At 34.8% G+C, this 25747-nt stretch overlaps 3 protein-coding genes across 3 annotated transcripts; 1 reads left to right on the top strand and 2 right to left on the bottom strand.

The window, feature by feature from the left end:
- Positions 1-1451: 1451 nt before the first annotated feature.
- LOC142619639 (uncharacterized) lies at positions 1452-2704 on the bottom strand. The gene has a single exon (XM_075792837.1). It carries the CDS (start codon positions 2562-2564, stop codon positions 1695-1697), a length of 870 nt encoding a protein of 289 aa, XP_075648952.1. The 5' UTR covers positions 2565-2704; the 3' UTR covers positions 1452-1694.
- Positions 2705-5412: 2708 nt separating this feature from the next.
- LOC142621219 (protein SET DOMAIN GROUP 41) lies at positions 5413-12269 on the bottom strand. The gene is made up of 6 exons (XM_075794537.1): positions 12131-12269; positions 10224-10287; positions 7966-8780; positions 7765-7874; positions 7376-7474; positions 5413-6519 (listed from the first exon to the last, which is right to left on the bottom strand). Exons 3-6 carry the CDS (start codon positions 8639-8641, stop codon positions 5524-5526), a joined length of 1881 nt encoding a protein of 626 aa, XP_075650652.1. The 5' UTR covers positions 8642-8780; positions 10224-10287; positions 12131-12269; the 3' UTR covers positions 5413-5523.
- A 1821-nt stretch (positions 12270-14090) lies between these two features.
- On the top strand, positions 14091-22002 carry LOC142619857 (small ribosomal subunit protein uS9m). The gene is made up of 4 exons (XM_075793194.1): positions 14091-14683; positions 15927-16367; positions 21322-21402; positions 21672-22002. The coding sequence occupies exons 1-4, from the start codon at positions 14164-14166 to the stop codon at positions 21761-21763; spliced, it is 1134 nt and encodes a 377-aa protein (XP_075649309.1). The 5' UTR covers positions 14091-14163; the 3' UTR covers positions 21764-22002.
- The last annotated feature ends 3745 nt before the right edge of the window (positions 22003-25747 follow it).

The raw sequence follows: 25747 nt of genomic DNA, 5'->3' as shown, positions 1-25747 counted from the left end.
TGAATTTTATACTCCTAAACACTCAAACTTTAAGGTGTAAAATTTAAACACCCTCAAACTTTTGGGGTATTATTTGTAATTTACCTATAATATAATACACATTAAAGTTATTGAAGTTGTCACGAAGCCCTAAATATAATAACATAATTTTCTTTAAAATAATAATTAAAAGACTGTTTTTGGGTCTCCCACTTGTAATCCTAAAGCTAGTGACAGCACGTTCATTCCTTTGACTTTGTTGTGTGGTGGTGCAGTCAGATTAGGTACAAATCTTTAATTCAAATGCATTTAAGAAGTTTCAGGTTAGTGAAACTCGACAGCGTTATAAAAGACATCGAATAGTTTAGTCTTGGAAAGAGTCGATGCAACACTAGCTAGTATCGCATTTTCTTAGTCTACTTTTTTTTTTTGCTGAATGCATTTTCTTAGTCTACTTTGCCTTTTTTATTTTATGATGTTAATGTTTATGGTTCATATCTTATCTCAGTAACACCATAGCTTTCGAAGAAGAAAGAGTCCATATATCTTGTCTTTGTTCAAGGCAAGCTCCTATTTTCTCCGCACAAAACAAAGTCAAGCTCCTATTTCTTGCACTTATTATTAGAGACTTTAAGTCAAAACTCCGAGTTGCCATCAGGTCTATCTGAAATGATGTAGCACGCGAAGGAAAAAACCTAAACCGTCCTCAACGGCTCAACCCCTTTGTATTTTATTCCCAAATAAACTATAAAAAAAAAAAACCCAAAATTTCGATTTTTCTTTTTTAAATCCTTATCTCTTTTTATGTGACTAGCTTATTTCAATCCTGTTTCGCTTTTATGGCAATTATCCTAATCCTAATTTTCTCTACCCTTGATGATATTTATCTTTTTATTGACATTATGTTTCATCTAAATTTAATGTTCCTTCTCATTAAAGTAACAGCAAAAACTATTTAATTAGTGTTTTTTTTTCCTTATAATGAAAACTAAATAATGTTTTAGTTTTATGATAGAGAGAATTTGTTATGAAGTCTATCAAAAAGGAAAATAAAAAGTAACGGCTAAATTAATTCTATCTAAATTTATTATCAACCGTCCAAATATAGAAAGTACACAATGCACATGGATTATTTCAATTCTCACATCCTTACTCCATCGTCCATATCTCACATTTAGGAATTGCTACTATGCTAGTAATGGATAATAAAGAAAGCTCATTTATTCTAATTTTTTGCCTAAAAAGATTTGAATTCTAAATTTCTATGTTTTTCTCAAGAAACCCCATTCATTTCAGTAAGAAGCTTTTGAAATCCAAGAGTTAAGGTTTGGTCTAATGCTCCTATGCATTAAACATAAATCGAGATAAGCCTAGTCCGAATTCCAATTGCCACGTGCGTGTACTGTGCAATGTCGCTCAACAGTGAACGAATGCAAAAGTGAGTCATCAATGCATTTGTTTGGTCACACACATTGTACAAAAACTCATGCCAAAGTCCTAAACTTTAGCTCAAATTTTATGTAGCAGATGACATCAATAACAATATCCTAGGGCCCACATTCTTTTTTGCTTTTTCTTTTTTTACTTTTTTTTTTTTGGTTCATAGTCCAGCCAGGTCCATCCATTAAAGCAAAGCATTTTCGAATACTTTAAAAAAAAAAAAAAAAACCCATAGAAATTTAAAAGGGCCCCACCAGCATCAGATCGCAAATTGACTAGTAATCATCGCCATCGTATCCACCATCATCCTCGTCGTCAAGATTTTCCTCCACCCTATCAGCCGCATCGTCAGCGATCTTGTCTTCCACGTATTCAGCACCCTCAACCAATGCGATTCCACCCAACACACCTGCGACCGCACCCACAGCCAATCCTGTCCCCATACCACCGAACTTACTCTTCTTCTCCTCCACAGGCTGCCCGTAGTTCTGCTGACCGTAACTCGGCTGCCCGTAATTCTGCTGCCCGTAGCTAGGCTGACTGTACTGCACTGGTGGCGCGGGTTGGTTGTACCCGCTGTAAGGGTACCCAGCTGGCGGAGCCGCCGCGTAGTAAGGGTCCTGAGGCGGAGGCGGTGCGGCGTATGGGTTACCGTACGCCGGCGGAGCAGCGTAGTCTCTCGACCTCGAACCCGCCCCGTACGGCGGCGCGTAGTACGGGTCCGGCGCACGGTAGCGCGGCTCTCTGATTTCAACCTTGACTTCGATCTTCCCGTGGGGCCTACCGGATGGCCGTTTCACTTGGAGCGACCGTTGGGCGCGACCGTTGAAGCCCACGTCATCGAGGACCTCGGTCAGCTTGAGCCGAGCCGAGCCGATGAGCGGCTTGGTCCCGTCCTCGGAGCCGGCGTGGACGATGTCGATGTAGAGAGTGGAGTAGTCGTCGATTTGGCCAGGTATGGGGAGGACAAGTGTCTCGTCCCAGTTGGGACACGTGTCGCCACCCTCGTCGACTTTGGTGGAGCACTTGTTTTTCGGGTCGACCCAGACGACGGCGTAGGGCCTGTTTGGGCCGTGGCGCCAATTCACGTTTTTGAGGTCCCTGGCTGAGGAGATCTTCACCTCTACTTCGTAGCGAGAGGCCATGGGATAATGGCAAAATTTGGTAAATTTGATGGGAACGAAGGGACTGCTTTGGAATGTTTGGGTGTGTCTAAATCTTGGGTCTGGTATTTATAGCTCCCACAGATAAGATTATTACAATATCGCCCTTGAGAAGAATATTTTTGTTTCAATTACTGAATTGCCCTTTGTGAGATTGAATGGGGAGGAAGAGAGTGGATTTGGTGAAAGGGTATTTTGGGGAAGGTAGATATGGTTGAGTTATTAGCTTAGGCAGGTTTGTTTATGATAAGTAACTTAGGTGGTAAATACTTGGATTTGGTGGGGTGGGTTAATATGGAAAACGAATGCTTAGCAACTAAGTATATACTATTTGTAATGACTGACAGATAGCGGTTTCTCATACGAAGAGGGGGAGGTAGTATCATGAGCTATAACCGGAATTGCTGGTGGGATGGGGGGTTGTTAAATTTTAAAATTTAGTACTCAAGTTCAGTGTCCATTTGCCTGCTTTCATGAATGAGAAACGTTACGTAAACATTGGGATTTGGGAATTGAGATGAAGTGCTTATCCGAGGAAGGCACATTCTTGTACAAGTCAAATCTAAGGGAATTTTTTATTGGCAAGTCTTTAAGCATGTTCCAGTTAATTAAATTGTTAAATTTCTAATAGTTAAAATAGAATTTTGAGATTTAATTCTTGTCTATATTAAAATCACTTGTCTTAGGTTAAAACTATTTCTTAAAAAAAAAAACTCAAAAAATGCTAGGCTTTGATTTTTGTTTACTCGGTCTTTTAGTCGTCTAGCAATTGATTGATATTTTTGTTCCATGTGGGAGCCAAAGCAACAATTGGCGGAGCTGGAAAATAAGTCCGTTTTGGCTTTTCTGTGGATTTTATTTTCCACCAAAGGAAAGAACCGTATCTTGGCACCAATTATCACACGTGACCCAGTCAACATCCAACAGTGCTGCGCGGTTTGCACACGGCATAAACGGATAAACCTGCCCCACGGTACTCGCAATTATAATTTTTTTTATTCTTATCTAAACCCGTAATTACCCCTTCTTTTGTCACTTTCTCTAGTACTCTAATGTAAATATACAAGCCCATGGGAATATTGGGCTTTTGCCTTTCATTTGTAAAAAATTTAGCATAATATTCATGTTTTAAAACTATTTAAATTTATTCATATTTTAAAACTATTTAAGTTTGTCCCTATTTTAATACTTAATTTTTTTTTTTAAATCAAATTACAAGTGAAACCTGATATTAATAATATCAAATTTTATGTATATTTTGTCACTTAATCTTTTTTTTTAATAGAAACTCGACTTTACTAAAGTCAAGTTTCAATTAATAATTTATAAATAACTTAATTTTGAGAATATCAAGTTTTATACCGAACTCAATTTTATTAAAATTGAGTTTCAAAAACAGGGATATGGACCTAAATAATTTCAAAATAGGAATATATTGCTGTTATTTTTGCAAAATAAGAACAAAAGCCCAATATCTCCACAAACCCATTTATAGTCATTTTCCATTCTTAGTAGATTATTCTTCATTTTTTTTCAAAAAATAAAAAAGTAAATTATTCTTCCCAGTTTCTCTTCAACTCTTTTAACTTTTTCTATATTCTATATTTTTTTTATTTGACGCAAATTTTAAAAATCTAACCATTAAATTACATGCTTTTATTATATCTTCAATATTTGTAAAATTTCAAGAAAATTAAAGATCAATAGTTATATCATTAATCAAATATTTAAATTTCAAGTTTTTATAATCTAAAATTATGCATAAAAAATAAGTTTATTCAATTTACTAGTTAGATTTTTAAAATTCACATTCAATAAAAATACATAAAATGAATTTCAAGGATTTTTCTTTAAACTATCTTGTCCTTCTTTTGTCATTATTTTATTTTAATTTTACATTTTCTTCCTCTTTAGCTTTAATTTTTTGTACGTCTCTTTATCTTTATTTTATGATTATTAATCACTAGTATTCATGTATCACACTCCTCGATAAAAGTTGTGGTGTGAACATAAGACCTTATCCATTTGACCTCGTATCAACCAATTACATATATCTAAAAGTTCTTGAGATAGAATAAAGTTTGGTCCAATAACTTTAATGCATTTATTCGTTAATAGATGGTTAAAAGTAAACATATGTAACCCAGAGTTGGCTGAGTTGGTTGGGCTCTCGATCTCAAGATGCTTATACTGGGCATGACTGAGTGTGTTCCCTAGTTCAAGTCCTGCTACCTGCACTTGAAAAGAATTTCTTGGGTTTGAAAATAATTTTCTGGGTCAGCGCTTTACCCCTCCGTGGGCCTACCTGACACGAACAGTAATTAGTCTCTAATTGAAAGTTTTGAGAAAACACGGTGAAAAAAAAAAAAAGTAAACATATGTTAGTCCAATATATTTGGAGCAATGGATCCAATCCAAATCCTTTAGGTATTGGGAAATTTAAATAAACTAAAAGAGTTGAATCCAAAGTTGAAAGTTTGCAAACATGTTATTGATTTTATTGAAGGACGAATTGGATGCAGTCTCCATTCTACACCTAGGCCAATCTTTGTCCTTTTTCTTTTAGCTTATCAGGGAAATGTGTTCTTCTGTTTTGTTTTTTTAGATACAAATTTCATGTCCTCTTTCCTAAAAAACTCATTATTTGAGAGTTATATATATATATATATATATATTAAAAGGTTGAATTTGACAAGAATGAAGTATAAAACTCATATTTTACAACATCTAATAAGAGATTACCATATTAGTTTTTTTTTTTACTTAAAAACTCAATACTACACGTAATAATACTTTTATCAGCCATTTACTTAAAACCTGAAATATGGTATTTGTTAAAATGTTATCTTGTGTGATCATATGTATTTATATTTTAGTAATACTAGCTCAAGTTAACCAGTAACTACATGGACAAAGTATAAAACTCCTTTTAATCCATAACTCAATCTGATTCATGTGAATCATTTATCAAACACTCTTCACAGTCTAGAATATTTTGAACCTGACTAGTCAAATTGGAATGTCGACCGTAACATATGCTTGCTAAATACCCTCCATACAATAAGCAATGGACACCAAGCTGGAAGATATGCATCCTTTCTTGGAGGGTGTAACCATGTCCTTCAGCAGTGCAGCAAAGATGAGGCCGAACATCCCTTAAGCTGGAATATTTTGAAGTTCCAAGCCAGCTAAAGTCAATGGGATGTTTAAATGCTCTCAAATAACAGCAACCAGGAATAAGAAAACTCCAAACCTTTTGTGTAATGATAGTGACACAATCAAGGAACTCACTAGATATATCCTCAAAATCTGCATTTTGAGCTTCCCTATGAAATAGAATGGCTTTAAAATTATCCATTAGTGAGCACTTAGAGCATATGTGTTTCAAGAGAGGAGGGTTTGCTATAGGCAGATCCCATTTTGCAAACTCACTCCATGCAGGACTTCTAGAAAGAGTTAATAAGGAGTCCCCGGCACTTATCCAGAAATTTGCAACTGTTGCAATTAGAGAAGATTCAAAGCGAAACAGATGGTGAGTAGCACCTGCAAGCAATAATGAGTATGCTGCGCTGGTCCTGCTTAAGTCCAGAGCTTCCAACAGATGCTCATCCATTTCAGAATATAGACCCAACAAGTCACTTGCACGGACTTTATATGCTGAAGCCAGTGTAGTATAGGCATTTAGACAGAGGAAGTGCAGGGGATGCAACTTGATGGTTGGTTGTGATTTTACTTCCCCGCCTTCTAACTGTTCATAAAGGAGACCTTGTGTCAACAAGTTTTCAAGCTTCTCGCAACACAATTCGGGATCACCAAATGAAAGATACTGAAGTATCACATCATCAATGTAATCAGTCAACCTTCTTATTGCATAGTCGCGATAGACATTTTGATCAGAACTCACACTGGAAGCATCAAGACTTGCTGAAGAAATTTCCTGGAGAGGAATATAGCACAAAGTTAAATTAGTTGAAGATACCCTTTCATAGAGAGTTCAGGCATCTCCGTACCATTAAACCAAAAAAAAAAAAGTAATATTCTGCTAAGTAATATCTCTGACAGATAACATTAGGTTCAAAGAGGCGAATTAGGCTAGGTGAAAAAGGTAAATATGGTTAAAACTTCCAATGGCACAAGGCATTGAAAGGTGCTTGTTTTTGAGAAGTCACAAGAATTAGGAAGCATGCAAGGAAAGCAAAAAATAACAGCAACTGGAGATAATTTCAATTAGTATTGATAACTAATCAATAATTTCCCACGTTGCAGAATTATGCTACTTTTTGAGAACATAAGATATGTAATTAAGACAGTAAAAAGCATGAACTTTTTTTTTGGGATCAGAAACTAGCATGAACTAGAGTTAGAAAATAAATTAGGAAGCAATCAGAGTAATTTGGTAAAGAATTTGAAAACATTACATATATTTTCCTAGAACTAAACTTCATGAAGTCCAGTTAAATGAGACCATTTATACATGCAAATGAATCTATAACAATCGTCAATATTTGCCTGTTTGGGGTTAAAATCTTAATTAAGTCATGTTAAGAAGAATGTTGGCAAGTTTGATATAATTATGTTAAAAGGTGTGTTTGTAAAAAAAATTTATAGATCCAGCCAAAGGTTTGGAAAATATAAATATAAACTCAATACAAAGTCCATCAAAAAGCAAATTAAGAAAAAAGAAAAAAGGAAAAATCATTGAATTACAACTATAAGTCAATAGATTATATCCAAAGACATGAAAAATTCAGACAAACAGATGTTATGCCTTTATTTTTCCCCTCAATTCTTACCTGCAGAGTATGATCCACATTGGTTGGGGGTGAAGCACTACATCGCTCACAACAGCAGATAAATCGATACCTTGACCATAACTCTGATTGCCTCATTTGCTGGGGAAAAAGGTTGCATGTAAAATATCAGTTCAAAAGATCTAATTGATTTAGATAATACAGAGACTTGAAAAGGACTTCAAAGAATCAAAGACATCTTGATGAAATGTACTTGGACTATAAATGCTTAGCTTCAGGTGAATTTTGAGCACGATAATTGTAATAATCACCCAAGTTTAGTGTTGACATTTCCCACAAAAAAGAAATTATAGTATTCAAAGAAATAGTAGTAGAAAAAAAGGGTATGATAAACCAAAAGGTAGAGAATACTAAAATAATTAAAAGAATACCTTAGGCTGCAACAAGTTAGTGTAGGTAACAGTGACTTGCTCCCCTTGCTTAATCCTCTTAATACTCCTAACAACAATTTTGGGACCATTATCCTGGCACACCTCATCATCTATAACATTTTACTATTAACAATGAAGATTGACTAAAGTTTGAAATATAATAGAGAAGAACAAAATGAGTAGAGAGAGAGGGAAACACACCTTTTGTTAAGACAGTATGTTGGGGAAGAATCCGAAGCTTGGTGGAGTTGGGGCAACAGGGTGGCGGTGGAGAGAGGAAAAAGTGGTAAGAAGCGTTGGGAGAGCAGCTGTGATTGATCCATGAGAAGTTTTTTGGGTATACTGCTATACCCAGATTGCGCCCATCATAATCCTGCACCTCCACGCCATTAGTTAGCACAAGGCACAGTGCTGCTGAGGCTGAAGCAATGTCTGTGGCTGTGGCTATGGCTTTGGCACCCTCACGAATTGTGGCCGCAAACTCATCATCCTCTTGGAGTAGTAGTTTGTGGCAATTGGTGAGCAAACCGGCAATGCGATCGTCAGGATGGGATTGGAGGAAGCGGAGGGCAGCACGGAGGTCAGAGGAGAAGGGGTGGTGGTGGTGGGATTGGAGGATGCGGAGTTCTTCGGTGGAGACAACCCTAGTAGTACTACAGGCAGGGGAGCAGTAGTAGTAATGGTGGTGGTTTTTAGTATTATTGTAATTGGAATTTAGAGGGAGAGGGAGAGGGGAGAAGCAGGAGTAGCAGTGGGAGTGGAGGAATGAGTGGTGGAGAGCGTATGAGAGTGGAGGTATTGGAGGTGTTATGTCTTCCCCTATTTCTATGTCCTCCCTCGCCCTCATCTCCATCCCCATCCCCTTCTCCATCTCCATTTCCCCATAAAATGATAAAATTTGAGTATCTCAATCTCATTACCATGTTACATCCATTGATCATTCAACACTCAACCACACCCATTTACGGTATGTGCAAAGCTCTCTCTCTATAGTAGGGGAAGGGATCATTTTATAGCTGTAAATAAACCAAGTTATCTATGAACAACTTGAACTGGGCTCAAGAAAAAGCTTGTTTATGTTCGTTTATTTACTAAACAAGCCAAGCTCAAACATAGTAATGTGTTTGTGAACAAGCTCGTAAACATGAGAGCTTGAATTAATTATACTAGCTTATAACCTGCATAATGTGCAGGATACTTTTATTTATTACAAAGACACATGGTAAGTGAAAATTTAATGTTTCTAAAAAAAGGTGAAAAATGAAAATTTAAACATTTTATATTAAGATAATACCAAAAAAAATTCAAATAATTACTTGCAAGGAAAAAACCTAAATTTAGGGAGTCTTTCATAGAGACTTCGAAATCTAATCTTGAAATCTATATTAAGATAATACCAAAAATCCATTTTAGCATAATACAATTTAATTGAGTGTTGAAATCAACCAACTTCAGACTTTAATTGTATAAACATTATATCATAACAATTCTATAATAGTTGTATAAATCAACTTAACACAAAAAAAATTTCATAAAAAAATTTCTGAGGTTTGTGTCATTTGTATTTTCAGGCTTGTTTGGTATTTGTTGGGTGATGCCGCAAAGGGTAGTGGATCAATTGGATTGTTGGGCTTGCAATTTCAGGCATCATCACAATATAGTGATTTGGAGGATGGTGCCGCACTGTTTGATGTGGTGTATCTGGCGGGAACGGAATTCTAGAAGTTTTGAGGGTCGCGATCGGTCCATTCTTGAGATTAAGTCTTTTTTCTTTTTTACTCTTCTGGAATGGTGTTTAGTTTTACCATCTTTTTCTTGTCTTTCCCTTCCTATTTTGCTTGATCATTGTAATTTGGTTTCTTGATATTTTTGCCTCTTTAGTACATTTCCTATGTACGGGGCTGTGTTCTTCTCTATTATATTTTTATCGTTACTTATCAAAAAAAAAAAAATGTCATTGGACTTTTTTGTTTCCTACAATGATTGACACTTTAATTAATTGGCGCCTCAAGAAATGGCATAATATATGCATATTGGCCATTCCTATGGAGCAACTAAATCAAACATATAAATGAAACTCTAGTAGAAGATGGATCCAATTTTTCCCACGACCATTCTCCTGTTTTTCCTAGCTTGTGTAGGACCATTTCTAACACATACTTTGGAAATTATTTCGTCTTCCATGCCATTTTCTTTTGGTTCACTTCTCAAACATTATCATCCGTCTTCTTTGACGTGCTACTCTTGCACTATTTTTTTTCTTTGATAACATTATAAATGATCAAAAGTAATTTTAATAGTTTTTTATTTTTTGTTATAGAGAGTACATACGTGAAAATCTGGGTATACTATTTTTGGTCTAATTTTTTTATTTTTTATTTAATTATCAAGCATTAACAAATGAGAAAGACAATCATTTAAAAATAAAAGCAACAGAGGGAAAATTATGCTATCCTGACCTTTCAATTTAATTCAGTAACTCTTCTTGAACAACAACCAACGGTCTTATTTGCCTCTGTGCTTCTACAAAAACACGTGAAAAAAAAAAAAAGATGTCAGAAAATACATAAACCCTGATAAACATCAATGTAAAACCGGTTCTACAAAATACAAACTGAGTTCCTACACACATTCCATCCACAAAAAATCTAGAAGTAGGTTTGGTCACATGTGCAAAATGATGTAGAGAATAATTAAGATGGTAGTGACTTGCGTCGTGGAGAATAGCAAACCTATGGTACTAAGGTGGTACTACATATGCATAAAGATGAAAAGCGTTGACAGTAGAATTATTTGGAGTAGAAATATGATATCAATACTATAAACCACTATTCAATTGGCAAAACTGATCCACATATCTTAAGAATGATTTGGAATGATTTGCAAGTTTTGGCAAGTGACAAAAAGTTTTTTTTTTGGGATTTTAATCGAACAATCTGGACTCAAAGAGAGTCTACCAATTAAGAACAGCTACCACATCAAATTCAGATTCAAATCCCATTGACTAAATGTTACCCGTTTACTGAAACACAAAAAAAGAAAAAAAAAAGTTTCATCAAGCTAATTTCTTCTTCATCTACTGTTATTGTTATATATTTTTTGTAACATAGGCTTTTATCTATAATGAAAACATACAAACTTTTAAAATTCCAAGACAAAGGTAAAGGTACAATGGAATCAAAAGGTGAAGTTATAGACTTTAGATAAAATAAGAAGGACATTAGTTATATTATGATTATGCTCGTGTTCGTGTTCAAATACACATAATGTAGTAGTTCGTAACATTGCTATCAAACATCCACAATAATAATCTCTAAGACAATGCATCAAATTTTTTTTTTTTTTTTTTTTTAACACAGCAAAGCACATATAGAGTACAATATGCAAATCTCACAAATAGTGGAGAATTTAAAGATTGTGTTCAATTTAGGTGATTTCAAATACTTAATGCTATCTTTGGATGTTAAAAAAAGGAGGGGAGTAGAGTAAAGGGAGGGAGAGTAATTAAATTACCTTATTTGAATGTTTTTTAAGGAAGGAGGAAGAGGGATTTGGAGGGGTTTGAACTACTTCTAGCCCCTCATTTTTAATTCCTCCAAATTGGAGAGATTTAGAGGGAGATAAGTGGAACATAAAAATACTTAACCAAATGAATTACCAAATTTGCCCTTATTAAATTAACAAAATTATAAATAAAAAAACTAATTATTCACTTCTCCCTTACTTAACTTTAAATACATCCAAACAAGGTGGAGGATAATCATTCCTCTTTACTCTCTTCTCCACTACTCTCCTTTCCTCTACCCTCCTCTCTCTCTCTCTCTCAAAACTTCCAAACATAGCATAAGTGAATATAATCCCAATAGTATTATAGAGATAGAAGAATTCCAATAAAATTGGTAGAGAGAGGGTTAATTTGTACATTGACAGTATCAGTTTTCAATCCTAACCAATTTAAACTATAAACTTTAGCAATGAAACTGGAAAATATTATAGATTAGTGTCATTATTAAAGGAATGACAAAATATAAATAATAATAAATAAATAAAAAAAGAATCTCTAACCATCTAAAAAAAAATTTAATGGGCACACAACAGTTTTACAGGCGTCAATCAAATTCAATAAGTGAAAACATTAGTTTTTAGCACAAAACATGTTTTAGACTTTTTTTAAGTTTCAGATATAGATGCTCATAGCAGCATTGAAAAGTGAACCATTCAAGGGTAAACATTTTTTTCTTTTTTTACAAATATTCAAGGGCTAAACCCCATTAAAAAAAGAAAAAAAAAAAAAAAAAAAAGAACCTGGATTGTGATAAATCGGGAAGAAAGCATCAAAATAAAGAGCAAGTAACAAAATGCTGACCTTTGGGTATTTGGTGTTGCAGAAAAGAAGCGAAACAGAACGGGGGTGTCAAGCTGATAATTGGAAGGAGGAAGAGACCTTTGTATTTCATCAAACGGAGATTCATCTTTCTTTGAGGGGTGTGCCGTTTGGTTTAAGGGTATGGCGTTTAGGTTTTTTTTTTTTTTTTTTTTTTTTTAACGCGTGGTTGTTTTTGTCTTTTACATTTTGCCCAGGTATTTTTTTATAATTTATTTCTCACCCTATTTTTTATTTATTATTTTCTTATCTCATTAAAAAAAAAAAATTTAATCTTTTTATTCCTTTTCAACAACTGTATAAAAAAAATATAAAAAAGATGTGAAGAGAGGAGAGAGAAAATATTAAGTTTAAATTATTTTGCTAATTTACAGTAACTATTTTTTTTTAAAGGGTTTCAACCTATAGTATCCACTATTAATAATAGTTTTTTATTATCAGATCAAGACACTAATCAGTTTTTGGTGTAGGCAGAGATTGAATGTCAGATCTCTTATACAATTATCAGAGACTACTTGAGTGGCTGTAGATGAGAAAAAAAAAAAAACAATTTGTCTCGTTTGGAAACACTACTGGACTTTGGTTTTAAGCTTCACTCTCTACTTTGCCTATAGACTAGAATTTTGGTATTAGCTTTTCTATTGGAGAAGTGAAAGAAATGATATTATCGATGATATAACACATAAGAATTAACCAAATTTGCCCAATGTAGAGGAAATCAAGAAAGCCGCGTAAGTAAATATATCACCTGTAGGGACACAATTTGTACCTAAGCCCAAAATAGGAAAGGAATAGGCCAAAAGAGTCTAATACAATGAATTTATAGATAATGAATTTGAAATCTAGGTTTTAATGAGTTTGTACATCTATTGTAGTTGGCCAAGATGACCATAGAATAAAGATGAAGCAGTTTTATATAAGGAAAATCGTCCTCAGACTCAGTCCAAGGAGATTGGTTATTCTATACATCTAACTTAATGTCAACTTAAAAATATTGTTCTTCAGTCTACAGTATTTTTCTCTCATTCTTCTCCAATCCCCCCATCTCGAGGGTCTTCTCTCCCTTTTATATCATCGTTCCTCCTCTCTGTACCCTCCACGTATGGATTAAATTGTTAGTATGGATACTTGTCCTATCAGCACCTTCTTGAAGCCTTTGGAAGTAGCTGTAAAGCTAAACACTGTTGCTCAGACATCACTTTTTCATTAATACGACCAAAGAGTTAGTTACAAAGTATTCAATGTGGTGGTAGCAACTTTCTCTTAGATATTTCATGGTCTTTCCTTATCCTGTGCTCTCACAATGTATAGCCTTATTTACAGAATCTCCTAGAACATTGTTTCAAGGTGGTAGACAGCACCTTCTGACCTCGGCTTTGTTCAGCCGAGGAAGTATACCTCCTCGTACCACCTTCTTGAATGATCATGATCAGCTTTTACCTCTTTACTTATCAACACGGATTCTTAGAAAGATATTTATCTGTTCTCGAATTGGGTTTCTGGTCCAGTATATACATGGATATGTACTCTTGGACTTATTACCCCCACATAACCTATAGAAAAATGGGCTAATTCAACCAATCTTGCTTGCACAATGAAAATAGCTACTGATTTATCTCTCCATTGAATTAAATTAGCCAAAGGTGTGCATTCATGAGCCCATGTTATGCTCTAAATTAGTCAATATTTTAGTGAACCAGAGTGACTTTTCTCTTAATATTTAAACGTGATAGAAGTTTTAGTGTTTTTGTCCTTGTTGGACGGTGTAAACGTACGGATTAGCAAATTTTCAATCTTAAAAATATATATAATTTTATTAGACCATTGGGTTTCCTTTCTTCCAAACGGGCCAAGACAGCCAAATCCATCTGAGTTACCGGCCCAATTTCTACAATTGGACTGTCCCGGACCCTTCTTTCCATTTCTAAAACCCTACCAAAACCAAACGGTCCAAACCTCCCTAAACTCTCTCTCTCTCTCTCACTCTCTGTGAACTGTGATTCACCTTCACCACCATGCTCTCTCGTCTCCTTCCTAAACCCTCGCACCTCCGTCGTCTAACCCTAATTTCCCCAAAATCCCATTCACATCCCCAAACCCCACAAATCCCAAACCCCAATTTCATCCCCAAATTCTTCTTCTCCTCCTCCAACAACAATGGCAGAGACCCACCTTCATCGACTTCATGGAACCTTTCCCACGAGAGCGATTCGAAATTCGACCAGTTCTTCAGCCAGGACTCTCCGGCCGGAAACGAAGACGTGGACTCATGGTTGAAATCGAGCGAGGCGATTGGAGTGAAGAGTGGCGAGGACGTGGAGTACAAGCCCTGGAACCTTGTTGACGAGGACAAGGACGACGTGTTCGGATTGAAGGAGGAGGAGGTGGGTGTACGGGAGCTCGGCGATACCGCGGGTGAGAGTAGTGTTAGCTGTACTAGTGGTGGTGGTGATGGCGATGATGAGGAGAGAGGAAAGAGAAAGGCGGCATTGATTTTAGAGAGAGAGAAACAAGAGCTCACTGCTGTACTCAATGGTACATTGTATTATTTAGAGCATAATTTTATTTTTGGTTTTTTGGATATTAGTTTTTGCATATGGGTTTCTAAATTAGTATAGCAAAATTTGACTTACTATACCCAATTTTCAAGAAATGAGACCACCCCATATAATTGATCATTTTGGATGATGGGTATTTCGGATGCATTTCTATATTTTTAGACCAAAGAAAGAAAAAAAATGGGATTTCTGTTTTATTGGTCTGTGACTAGGAATGGGAATACTGCATTTATACTTTTCACCAACTATTTTCTCTTGCCAAGTAATTCTTCTCAGGATTTATAATCAAATATAATAAAAAGGCTATTTTTATGTAAATACTTGATGGTAGAATTCTTAATGACGATATTGAACATGGTATATAGGCTTTTTGTTAAGTTTGTAGCTTAGGAAATTTTGATTGGTGAATATAAATGTCATGCTGGTTATTGGAGCCAACGAGAGGAAAAAGTATTTTGTATCAAATGATACCCCGTCACCCCGTATCAAAATCCAATAAATGAGAGAGACACGTGTTCAAAAATAACTACCCACTAACACATGTCTTTCAATTGTTAGTGGGTTAGTCATTTGTTGTTGATATGTCTCACACTTATTAATTTTTGATACCACTAACATGGGATCATTTGATACCAAATACCTTCTCCAATGAGAGGGTGAGTTTGATTTAAGTTAAGGGAACGGAAAAAGGTAGAGGAATACCAAAAATAACAATGATAGAAATAGTAATGAAAAAATGTTAATTAAGGAAGTAATAGAGAGTATGGCTTTAGATAGAATAGAATGGCAGAAAAGAATAAATGTGGTTCACCTTATCTAATATGTCTGGAATCCATTGCAGACACCAAAATTATAGGAGTAAGATTTGGTTGTTGCTGTTGAATTTGAATGTCATGCTCTTTTTATTTTCTTGATTTCCTTGAGATTTTTTTATTTTTTATTTTTTATTTATTTTTATTTATTTTTTTATGTTATTGAGAATGGTAGCTTAGCCAGGCCAAGCCAAGTGTTGGTTTTGGTTTAGACGTTTAGTAAATTTCCAATACAACTTCAACTTGATTGAGTGAAAACAAGCTTGACTGAAAGGAGTTTGAGTAAGTTTGACTTAATTGGTGGTTGTTTACTAGCTTAAACTATCATGGTGAAACCCATCACTTTTCTCATATCAAGTTTACAAATAAGCAGTGAAATGTGTACTGATTCTGTGTTTCTGATTGCAGGTCCAAATCGTGCATTTGGTGACCTTATTGCTGCATCTGGAATCACAGATGAAATGCTGGACAGTTTGATTGCCCTCAAGGACTTAGAAGGGATTGAGGGATTACCTCCATTAAGTGAAATAGAGGAAATGCGATATGAGAAAAATACAAGAAAATCCTCAAGAGCCGAAATAGAGCGCCAGAAACAGGAGGAAGTTGCCAAAGCAAGAGTGAGACAAGTAGATGAGAAGGGAAGAGCTTATGGAACAGGGAGGAGAAAATGCAGTATAGCCCGTGTCTTTCTTCAACCTGGTGATGGAAAATTCGTAGTTAATGATAAAGAATTCGATGTCTATTTTCCCATGCTTGATCATCGTGCTGCACTCCTGCGACCTTTTTCAGAGACAAAGACTTTGGGCCTTTGGGATGTCAACTGTACTGTGAAAGGAGGTGGTGTCTCAGGTGAGTTAAGTGTTTGTAGCTAAAATTCTGCTAAAAGGTATAAATTTTTTATTTTGTTGAGTTCAGTTTATGCAAGTTGAAAATTAGGGAGCACTTTGATCTTATCACATGCTTCTTCTTTTTTCATCCCACTATCTGTTATGACTTAATTTGGGCCAAATTATTCTTTTTGATATGGTATGAATATGCTTCGTCTGGAGAATGTAAAACAAATGCATGTATATATTTTTATAGCTAATCTTATTTTGCATAAATTAAAATGATTAATAAACCCATATAAATTATGTAATATAGGCTAAGAAGGCTTGTCAATCTTGTAACCTCCTGAGTTTTGGATAGATCTTTCATGGATTCAGGCATAATCCACAGAAGGTTAAAAGTTTCCTAGCTACTGAGCAATGAATGAGGGGATGTTCCACCAACTCTGTTTTGCACTTACTTGAGTTCTATTCAGCAAAGACATCTTCTACTAACCAAACACCTAGGATTTAGTTCTCTTATTTTGTTTTTACGTTCCAATTTGAGTATATTGTTACTTTTATTGAATATGTTAGTATAAACTGATATAATATATATATATATATATATATTTATATATGTGGTAATTAAAGGTAGTAGAAAATTTTTAATGTCTTCCATCACTTATACATAGCAAATCTATATATGTACCTATGAGATCATTTTAGTTTTGAACTTTGAAGTACATGCTTCTTAGTCTGATCATTCATATTTGTACTTCTAAATTTTTGACCAGACTTCCCAATTTGTTCTCTGATTTTCATGTTGTCCTGAAATAGTGACTTGTGTGTATCCATGGTGGTTAATCTCAGTTCAAAATGGGTTGGGAATCCTTAATTTTTTAACTATGCAAGCCAAGCTTTGGCCAGATTGGATAAGGCAGTAAGGCTAGTGTGGCTGGAATAGGCTGGGACTATATTTCTAAGTGTATGAAAATTTATTCCATAACAGAGAAAGATTGCTAAAGTACACTGGCTGTTTACTGGGCTGTACCCCTGAAATTACAATAGAATAGATAGAGAATCCAAAATATCCATTCGAGACCGGGATACGTGCCATCTGTAGACGTTTAGGCTTCCAGCTAAACAATATCTCAAAGGGGGTTTCTTTTATTAAATGGATGAGGATTGAGATACTTTTTTTTTTTTTTTTTTTTTGATAAGTAAAGGAAATTTTATTCAAGAACTTAATAATGAGTCACCCGAGTATACGGGAAGTATTCAGCTGGGAACCAACATAATCAAATACATAAATTACAAGCATCCATCAAATCATAGACCGAAGAAATAGAATGACTTTTGGTGATAGACATCCAATTCGATAGAGATTTAAAGAAGAAAAGTTTTAAATCAACTATAGTCCTTTCAGAATCTTCAAAACACCGGTTGTCTCTCTCCCGCCAAATGCACCATATCAAACAATGAGGGACAGCCATCCAAATAACACCATTACGATGATGACCAAAATTTCCTTGCCAACAAGCAAGGAGCTCAACTACAGTCTTTGGCATCGCCTAGTGGATACCAAACAAGGTGAGCACCATAGACCACAACTCATAATCAATAGGACAATGAGTAAAAGATGGTTTACCGATTCTCCATTACTTTTGCACGTATAACACCAATATAGAATCAACGCTTTCTTCTTACGTATGAGGATTGAGATACATGTATAGTCATTACTCATATTACTAGTTTGTCTTTGTTCTCGACACATAATTTGTTCTTCATTTTGGCCTTTAAACTTATCTACATATGAAAATAGTGCCTTTTACATCGACTCACATCTTTCTGTCAATAGCAATCAGTAGTTGAACTAGTTTTTCCTTCCACATCATTTCTGAGTTTGACCCCACCCCATCCGGCCTTCCCCAAAAAGAAAAATAAAAAGAAAAGAAGATGTTCCTATGTTAAGAACCAGTAGTTGTACTGAGCACAAGTTGAATTCTTTTGATTGCTTTGTCTACTTGCCCTTTATTATAGATCACTTAAAATATTAACTGAGCATAAGCCTGGTTCAAAAATAGCTTTGATGTTAGCCAAGCATACTGAAAGCAGCTTCATTCAGCGTGTGTGTCTCTCTCTCTCTCTCTCTCTCTCTCTCTTTGATAGGTAATAAGAGTAGTATTATTGATCATAAAAAAATAAGAAACAAAGGATCCACGATGACGAACACAAAAGGGCAAACAGTAAAGAAAACAGAAGGACAAAAAAATCAAAGGGCTATACTAAGAGAAGCAAGAAACTAAATGCTGGATGAACATTTTGAGGAACCCCAACACCGATACCAATCAAATAGAGTTTGCTGACACAAATCTTTTAAATGATCCAATGATTTTTCAGTATTTTTAAATAAGCGATGATTCCGCTCTGACCTAACAATCCTTATCAAACAACCTAGAACCAAATTCCAAATATCTGATTTATACTTCCTAAGCCAATTTCTCCAACAAAATAGCAAACATGCAACAAAGCCTGGCATGACCCATTGAACTCCATCTCTCTCTCTCTCTCTCTCTGGTATCATATATATTTTTTGTCAGTATTTGCTTACCAAACCATCTTTACATTCTCATAAGCTCCTTACCTAGCAAGTATTGTTGCTCAGTTTTCCAACTGATTTTGTGTGTTCATTCCTTGAATCTTATATTGTAATTTCTGGGGGAATAGATTGTATTTTCTAATAAAATTTCTTCCAAAAAAAGTATGTTACACAATCCCTGCTTCCCATCATATTCCTTCCTCTGCCTCAGCATGCTTGGTGCGGCGTTTGTTATTTATTTGATTTTCTTTTGATTGGTATATACAACTGATACACCTATACATGATTGTACCCATGACCTCACCCTCCATCTCTTTTTTATGTGGGAGGAGATGCTATTTGGTTGAAAGTCTATTGACACTGATTGTTTGTGGATTCTACATCTCTACTTCAGCCATCCAAACTTGCTTCTACCTGGCATTTTCTGTCCCCATATCTTTGCCCTCTTGAATAGCTGTATTAAGATGATTACCACTGTAAAATATACCTCATTAAGGACTGCACTGTATTGGTGATTCCTTGGGTGTGTTTATACTATCTGTCTCTCAGTTTCTAGCAATTGACTCTCCCTGAAATTAGCCTACTCCAATTGATTAGCATCTATTTTTCTTTTTCGTTATCATCTCTTTTTTGATAGGTAATGAGTGTAATATTATTGATAAAAGATAAAGAAAAGAAAAATACAAGGTGTTCACAATCATGGGTACAAAAAAAAAAAAGAAAAAAAAAAGAAAGAATACAAGGTGTTCACAATCATGAGCACACACAAAAAAAAAAAAAAAAAAAAAACAACAACAACAACAACAAAAGGCAAAGAAACAGAAAAATCAAGAGACTATTCTAAGAGAAAAGAGGAACTCTATGATAGAAGAACAATCCAAGGAAACCCCAAGACCAACCAAAAAGTGTTCGCTGGCACAAACCTTTTAACTAAACCAATGATTTCTTAGTATTATCAATGGAGCAATGATTTGTTCCATCCAAACAATCCACCTTAAACAACCTGAAACCAAATTCAAAATATCTGAATAATGTTTCCCAAGTTAGTGTCTCCAACAAAATAATAAACTTGTTATAGAGCCTGGCATGACCCATTGAATCCCAAAAACCTAAAGCATATGCACCCATAAAGAATGTGCTACATGACAATGAAGAAGGAGATGATCCACAGATTCCCCATTACAACGGCACATACGACACTGATTCGCCAAAGGGAGACCCCTACTCATGAGATTATCCAAAGTAAGAATTTGATAATGAGCTGTTGTCGACATAAAGAAAGCCACCCTTTTAGGAACCTTTACTTTCCAAATTCCTTTCCAAGGGAAGATGGAGTTAGGAGCATCCTGAAGCTCATGGTAAATGGACCGAGTATCGAATTTACTTCCATTAAGGCACTAATGTAGACTGTCACTCCCAACATCCCTCCTAATATGAAGCCCCCTTGCCTTTTCATATAGAGTGCTGGAATAGGAGGTTGTAATGTGACAGATTATAAGAAACAGTCGTCTTGACCTTTTCTAAACTGTATGCTAGCGGTGGAATACAAGATGCCAGAAGGAGATGTGTTCATAAGGTTTGTAGATGTATTATAGATTATAAAGGTGATTGAAATTGATAAACTGAATCGGTGCTCCTTGACATCCATTTCAAGTTCAGAATATCATTACCTTGTTTCCTTGTCCAGAAAGGGTGCCATCTTTACTGAGGATATTAGTTGGGACTTTTGTCTTAACCTTTCTGGTTTTTGCCGCTACCTATGGTCTTTGGGCCAAATGGCACCTTCCCCCTACATAAAGGTGGGGGGAAGTTCCAAGACTTTTGTCTGAGTTGTATCACTACCTGCTAAGAAAAACCTTACATTTTTTTTTGAATCCTGGTTTATAGTGTTTGCTTTGTTTTTTTTGTTCATTAGTGTTCCTTTTTATATGAAAAATTTCCAACCTCTTTTTAGGTTTTTTATTTTTATTTTTGAAAACCAATGTAAAGAAAGAAGAAATGCCCATATGTATGTATCTTCTCAAGAAAATCTAAATTATATTTGTGATTGAGTGTTGGTGATTTAATTTAGACAATCTCGGCTATTTCATCATATTAGCTCTGCCTGCACGTGTTGGAAACATACATGGACTAAGTTATTAGACCTTTTTGATTACTTTTTTTTTTGAGAGGGGAGGGGGGGGGGGGGGGGGGTGGTGTTAGTTGTGGTTGAAGTGTATAATTTACAAATAGCTTCTGGGCTTTGGCCTTGTAGTATTAATATTACAGTGGAAGCTGATTCCTTTCCTTTCCTGATTTTTTAATATATGACTATGAGCTCTATATTCTTGTACTATCTATAAACCAGTAACTTAATTGCTGACCTCATGAACTAATAGCCTGAACTTGGTGACAGGTCAAGTCGGAGCTATTCGGTTGGGGATCAGCAGGGCCTTGCAAAATTGGGAACCAGACCTACGACCCGCACTCAGAGATGGTATAATCTCTAAATACATATTAACTTTTTATATATTCTTTTTTTCTGCCTAATAGGGTTAATATACCATATATTGCACATCACACCATATTCTGAGGAAAACATTAAAAAAAAAAAAAAACTCTTTCCCACTTTACCGGGTAGCTCTTTCAAATATAATTTGTGGCCATGCATCTTTACAAGGCTAGTTCTTGCATTCTGAATTCTGATTATTAATTTATATTGATCTTATAATTATCAAAAACTAAAACAGCTAATTTGTTTACCAGCTGGTTTCTTGACAAGGGACTCACGTGTGGTGGAAAGGAAAAAACCGGGCAAAGCTAAAGCAAGAAAGAGCTTTCAATGGGTCAAGCGTTAATTATTTGTTTGGATGTGAACTTGCTTTACTGCAGGACCTGTTTTATCTTGAACTTCCATTTTGACACACAACAGTAACTTTTTGAGATGCACTTGTTCGGCCAGGAATCTCCTCTGTAATGTAGCTTGTAATGCAATTGTACTCCTTTTGAGTGCTGCTAGAATTTTAGTGAACAGCCTAAAGAGTAATCTTTTGGGCTTTCTCTGATTAATATAGCCTGCTTCCCTTGGGCTCTATCCTCATCTGCAGTTTCTTTTGTACCTATTGGCAATGATGAGTTGTTTAACAATATGAAATCACAGATTACGCTTCTAAGAAGTAGCAAAACTTGTGACAACTGAGCAAATATTATAAGTGATTAGTCAAAATGCTACAGCAAAATTATCCACAGTAGATATACCCATGTTCGGTGCACCCTTAATCTGGTCCCTATCCAATTACTTATATGCAGGTGAAAAAGTGTACTAGAAAGATCTCTTCCTCTAAATATATTTCTATATGAGGCTTAATTAAATTGAAACTATATTGGCATAGACAGTTTATAAGCTTTGCTTCGAGGATATAACCTCATTTTATTAAAAGAAACACCCTATGTTATTTGGATGATTCCTTATATCAATCTATTTTTCTCTAGACAAATGGTGTCTTAAATTTTCTCTTATATTCTTAAGCCAACTATTTAAGATGAGTAATCTAGGGATATTAATATATGCTACATAAAAGGTATAAATTAATGCATCACAAATCATTTTAAAAAATTTATTTATTTATTTATTTATTTATTATGGTGTTAAAGTGACATATATGTTAATTGTATTTATTGTTACATCGATTTGAAAATCAATTGGGATTGCCTCGCGGGTAGCAAGCAAAGTTTTGAAGTGTATCATTGAGATTTGGGAATGTTGGAAACATATGTTGGGCATTTCTCTTATTTCCAATGAGTCGAGGGTCTTCAATTTTATGTAAAAGACCATGCATTAAATGATTGTTTTCTTAAAATTTTGGATTTTATAAATAAGTCTTCAATTATGGATTTTATACATTAGATGATTGTTTTCTCTCTCTCTCATCTTGTTGTAACTCGCTCGAGCTCAACTTAAGCTCCGTTTGGATTTGGCATTTGCGTTTGGATTGTTTGCATTTTTGGCTTCTTTTTTTTTTTTAAGTCCAGTGCCTGTTTCCATGAACAGTGCAATTAGGCATATGAACAGTAACCAAAGCTCAAACAGTAACTTTTTTATTATTATTTTTATTATTTTCAGTTTTCAGCAAAATAAGCGGTATCCAAATGCACACTTAGTATCCGAGAAATGAAGTGTTTTAATATTTCCATATCTATAAATACACTATAGCATAGTCGGCAATATGGCTACAGAATATTTTAAGCAGAAATGCATTTCTCATTTTCACCACCACGAAAAAAGCCCAAAATTTATATCCAGATTTAGATCCAGCAAGTGATGCAACGCAATACAACACTAAATACCTCTAATTCCCCTAACAAAAATTCAAAACTTTACATCTCAATCTTTTGGTACCATTTAAAAAAATTAGTACTTTTCACATTTGACACACTTGGACTTTAATCGTCAGTTTGATGATGTTGAATTAGTTTAAAGAGCATCCCCTACTGTATTATAAATGATGCATTGATCATTAATGCACTCTTAAAAATTTATTTACGTCAACATTATTGATTGCTATTAATTGCTATTATGTATGGTCATTAGCTCACTCTAATAAGAGACTCATATGCTCATATTATATTATATAGAGCTTTGCAAATTACAACACTATCAACTTAAGCAGAATGAGTGGGTTCCAATTAGCTCAACTAGTAAAGTTTCTGATAGTTGTATAAGAGATTTGGGGTTTAATCCACACAAAAAACTGATTAATGCCTTGGTCTGATGATAAAAAGCTATCATCAAAGAGCAAACGCCATAGATTGAAACTCTCTCTCAAAAAAAAAAAAAAAAAAACTTAAGCAAAATGAGGAGGAGGAGTAATTAATTAATTTATGACTTGGGACTCCTTGTCTTGTTTGGGATATAGGGCCCCGTTTGGATGGAGGGGGGAATAAGAGGGAGTAGAGTAGAGTAGAGTAAATTATAATTTTAAAACTTGCTGCTATGACAAAGGAGGATGAACAATAACTACACTCATAACTAGAAACAAACCAAACTAAACATTCTTGGAAAGCAAATAAACACAAACACAAACTAATGTCATTGTTATAGGTGTTATTGCAATGATAAAAAAGTCAATGCAAGCCGTTGTAATAAATTTCGAGGCAATAGGTTTATGCAACACTAGATTTTCGTTACAATAAGTTCCACATATTGCAAAGATTTATTTTGAAAATCTTGTTGCAATAGGTGTTATTGCAATGACAAAAAAGTAGATGCAAGCCGTTGTAATAAATTTCGAGGCAATAGGTTGAAAAAATCTCATTGCAATAGATTGATTTTTTTTTTTATCAAAAAAATTTAAAAATAAATAAATCAGTTTCTTAAATAATAACTTTTTCATTAACCTGTTTATCAATTCAAAAATCATATCTAAGAACTATACTAACAATATAGTTCGATGTGAAATAAAAGATTACCTATTACAACAACATATCTCAATGTATAAAAAGAGTTACCTATTACAACAACACATCTCGATGTAACATAATAATTATTGCTACAATCTCATATTGATGTTATAAATTTAAGTTATTATTACAACAAAAAACAACCTAGAGATGCAATAGTATATATATTACCTCCATTATTTTTTCTATTGCAATAATACTTGTTGTATTATGTCTTTTTTCTTGTAGTGAATACACCAAGCCATGTTTTGTGTGCATGCATCATAGCTTTTTCATTTCAAGAGTTAAAACAAAAACAGAGCAAAGACGTTGTTTCTTTAGTTTGAGAAACAAATTTAACTTGTATTCGGAGGCATGTGCAGCTACTTGAACTTGATGCAAGGTGTCACCATGGAATAGTAATTATCCTCACTTCAGGAGTTGAAACAAAAACAGATGACAATAGTTTAGTTTCTTCAGATTGGTAAATAAATTAAAGGTAGATTTAGAATTCTAGTGTCATTGGCATGTGCTTCTTGTTAAAGCTACAGGATGCTTCGTCCACTAGTATCCAACCTCATCCCTTGTGTCATCAAAACAAAAACAGAGAAACAAGTTTCTTCCCCATTTCTACTGATCAAGCTATTCAACACCATTGAGCATTGCCATGTTGATGATGGCTTGCCGAATATCAGGATGGACTATTGGCAGAGCAGGAACATATATCATGAACAGAGTCTCACCTTCCGCAAAGGCAAAATGAAACTCCTCCAATGTCAAAATTCGTATGGTTGGTGGTGGTAAAAAAGGGGCTGGGTGTTTATCGATAATTCGATCAACTCGGTTTTGTGTTACATTGCACAGAATCATATCATTTACGATTATCTAATAGTCCTCTTTAGAGATTTGGCCAGAGAGGCGGAACCAAATCTTAATGTCTGCAAATTCAGTTGGGGCAGTTGCCATGATGTTCAAGGCAACTTCTGGGTTAAAGACATGGACAGTAAAATGGTTGCCAGCCATTGTCGTTGAGAGAGGGAGAAGAGAAGAGAAGATATGTAAAAACAAAGAGAGAGAGAGAGAGAGAGAGAGAGAGAGAGAGAGAGAGAGAGGTAATAATTCCATGCAATTCTGATATTTTATAAAGAGAATATCTCAACCAACATTTTTAGAATACCATCAATACACCAAGCCATGTTTCATGTGCATGCATCAGAGCTTTTTCATTTTAAGCGTTAAAAAAAAACCAGAGCAAAGACGTTGGTTCTTTAGTTTGAGAAACAAATTTAACTTGTATTCAAAGGGGTTAGGGTGATGCAATGCTTATATTTTATAAAGAAAATATCACAACCGACGTTTCAGAATGCCATCAATCACTACAAGAAAAAAGACTTAATACAACA

The sequence above is a fragment of the Castanea sativa genome, chromosome 12 (assembly GCF_040712315.1).
Source record: "Castanea sativa cultivar Marrone di Chiusa Pesio chromosome 12, ASM4071231v1".
Lineage (NCBI taxonomy): Eukaryota > Viridiplantae > Streptophyta > Magnoliopsida > Fagales > Fagaceae > Castanea > Castanea sativa.
This window is presented reverse-complemented; position numbering and strand designations above follow the sequence as displayed.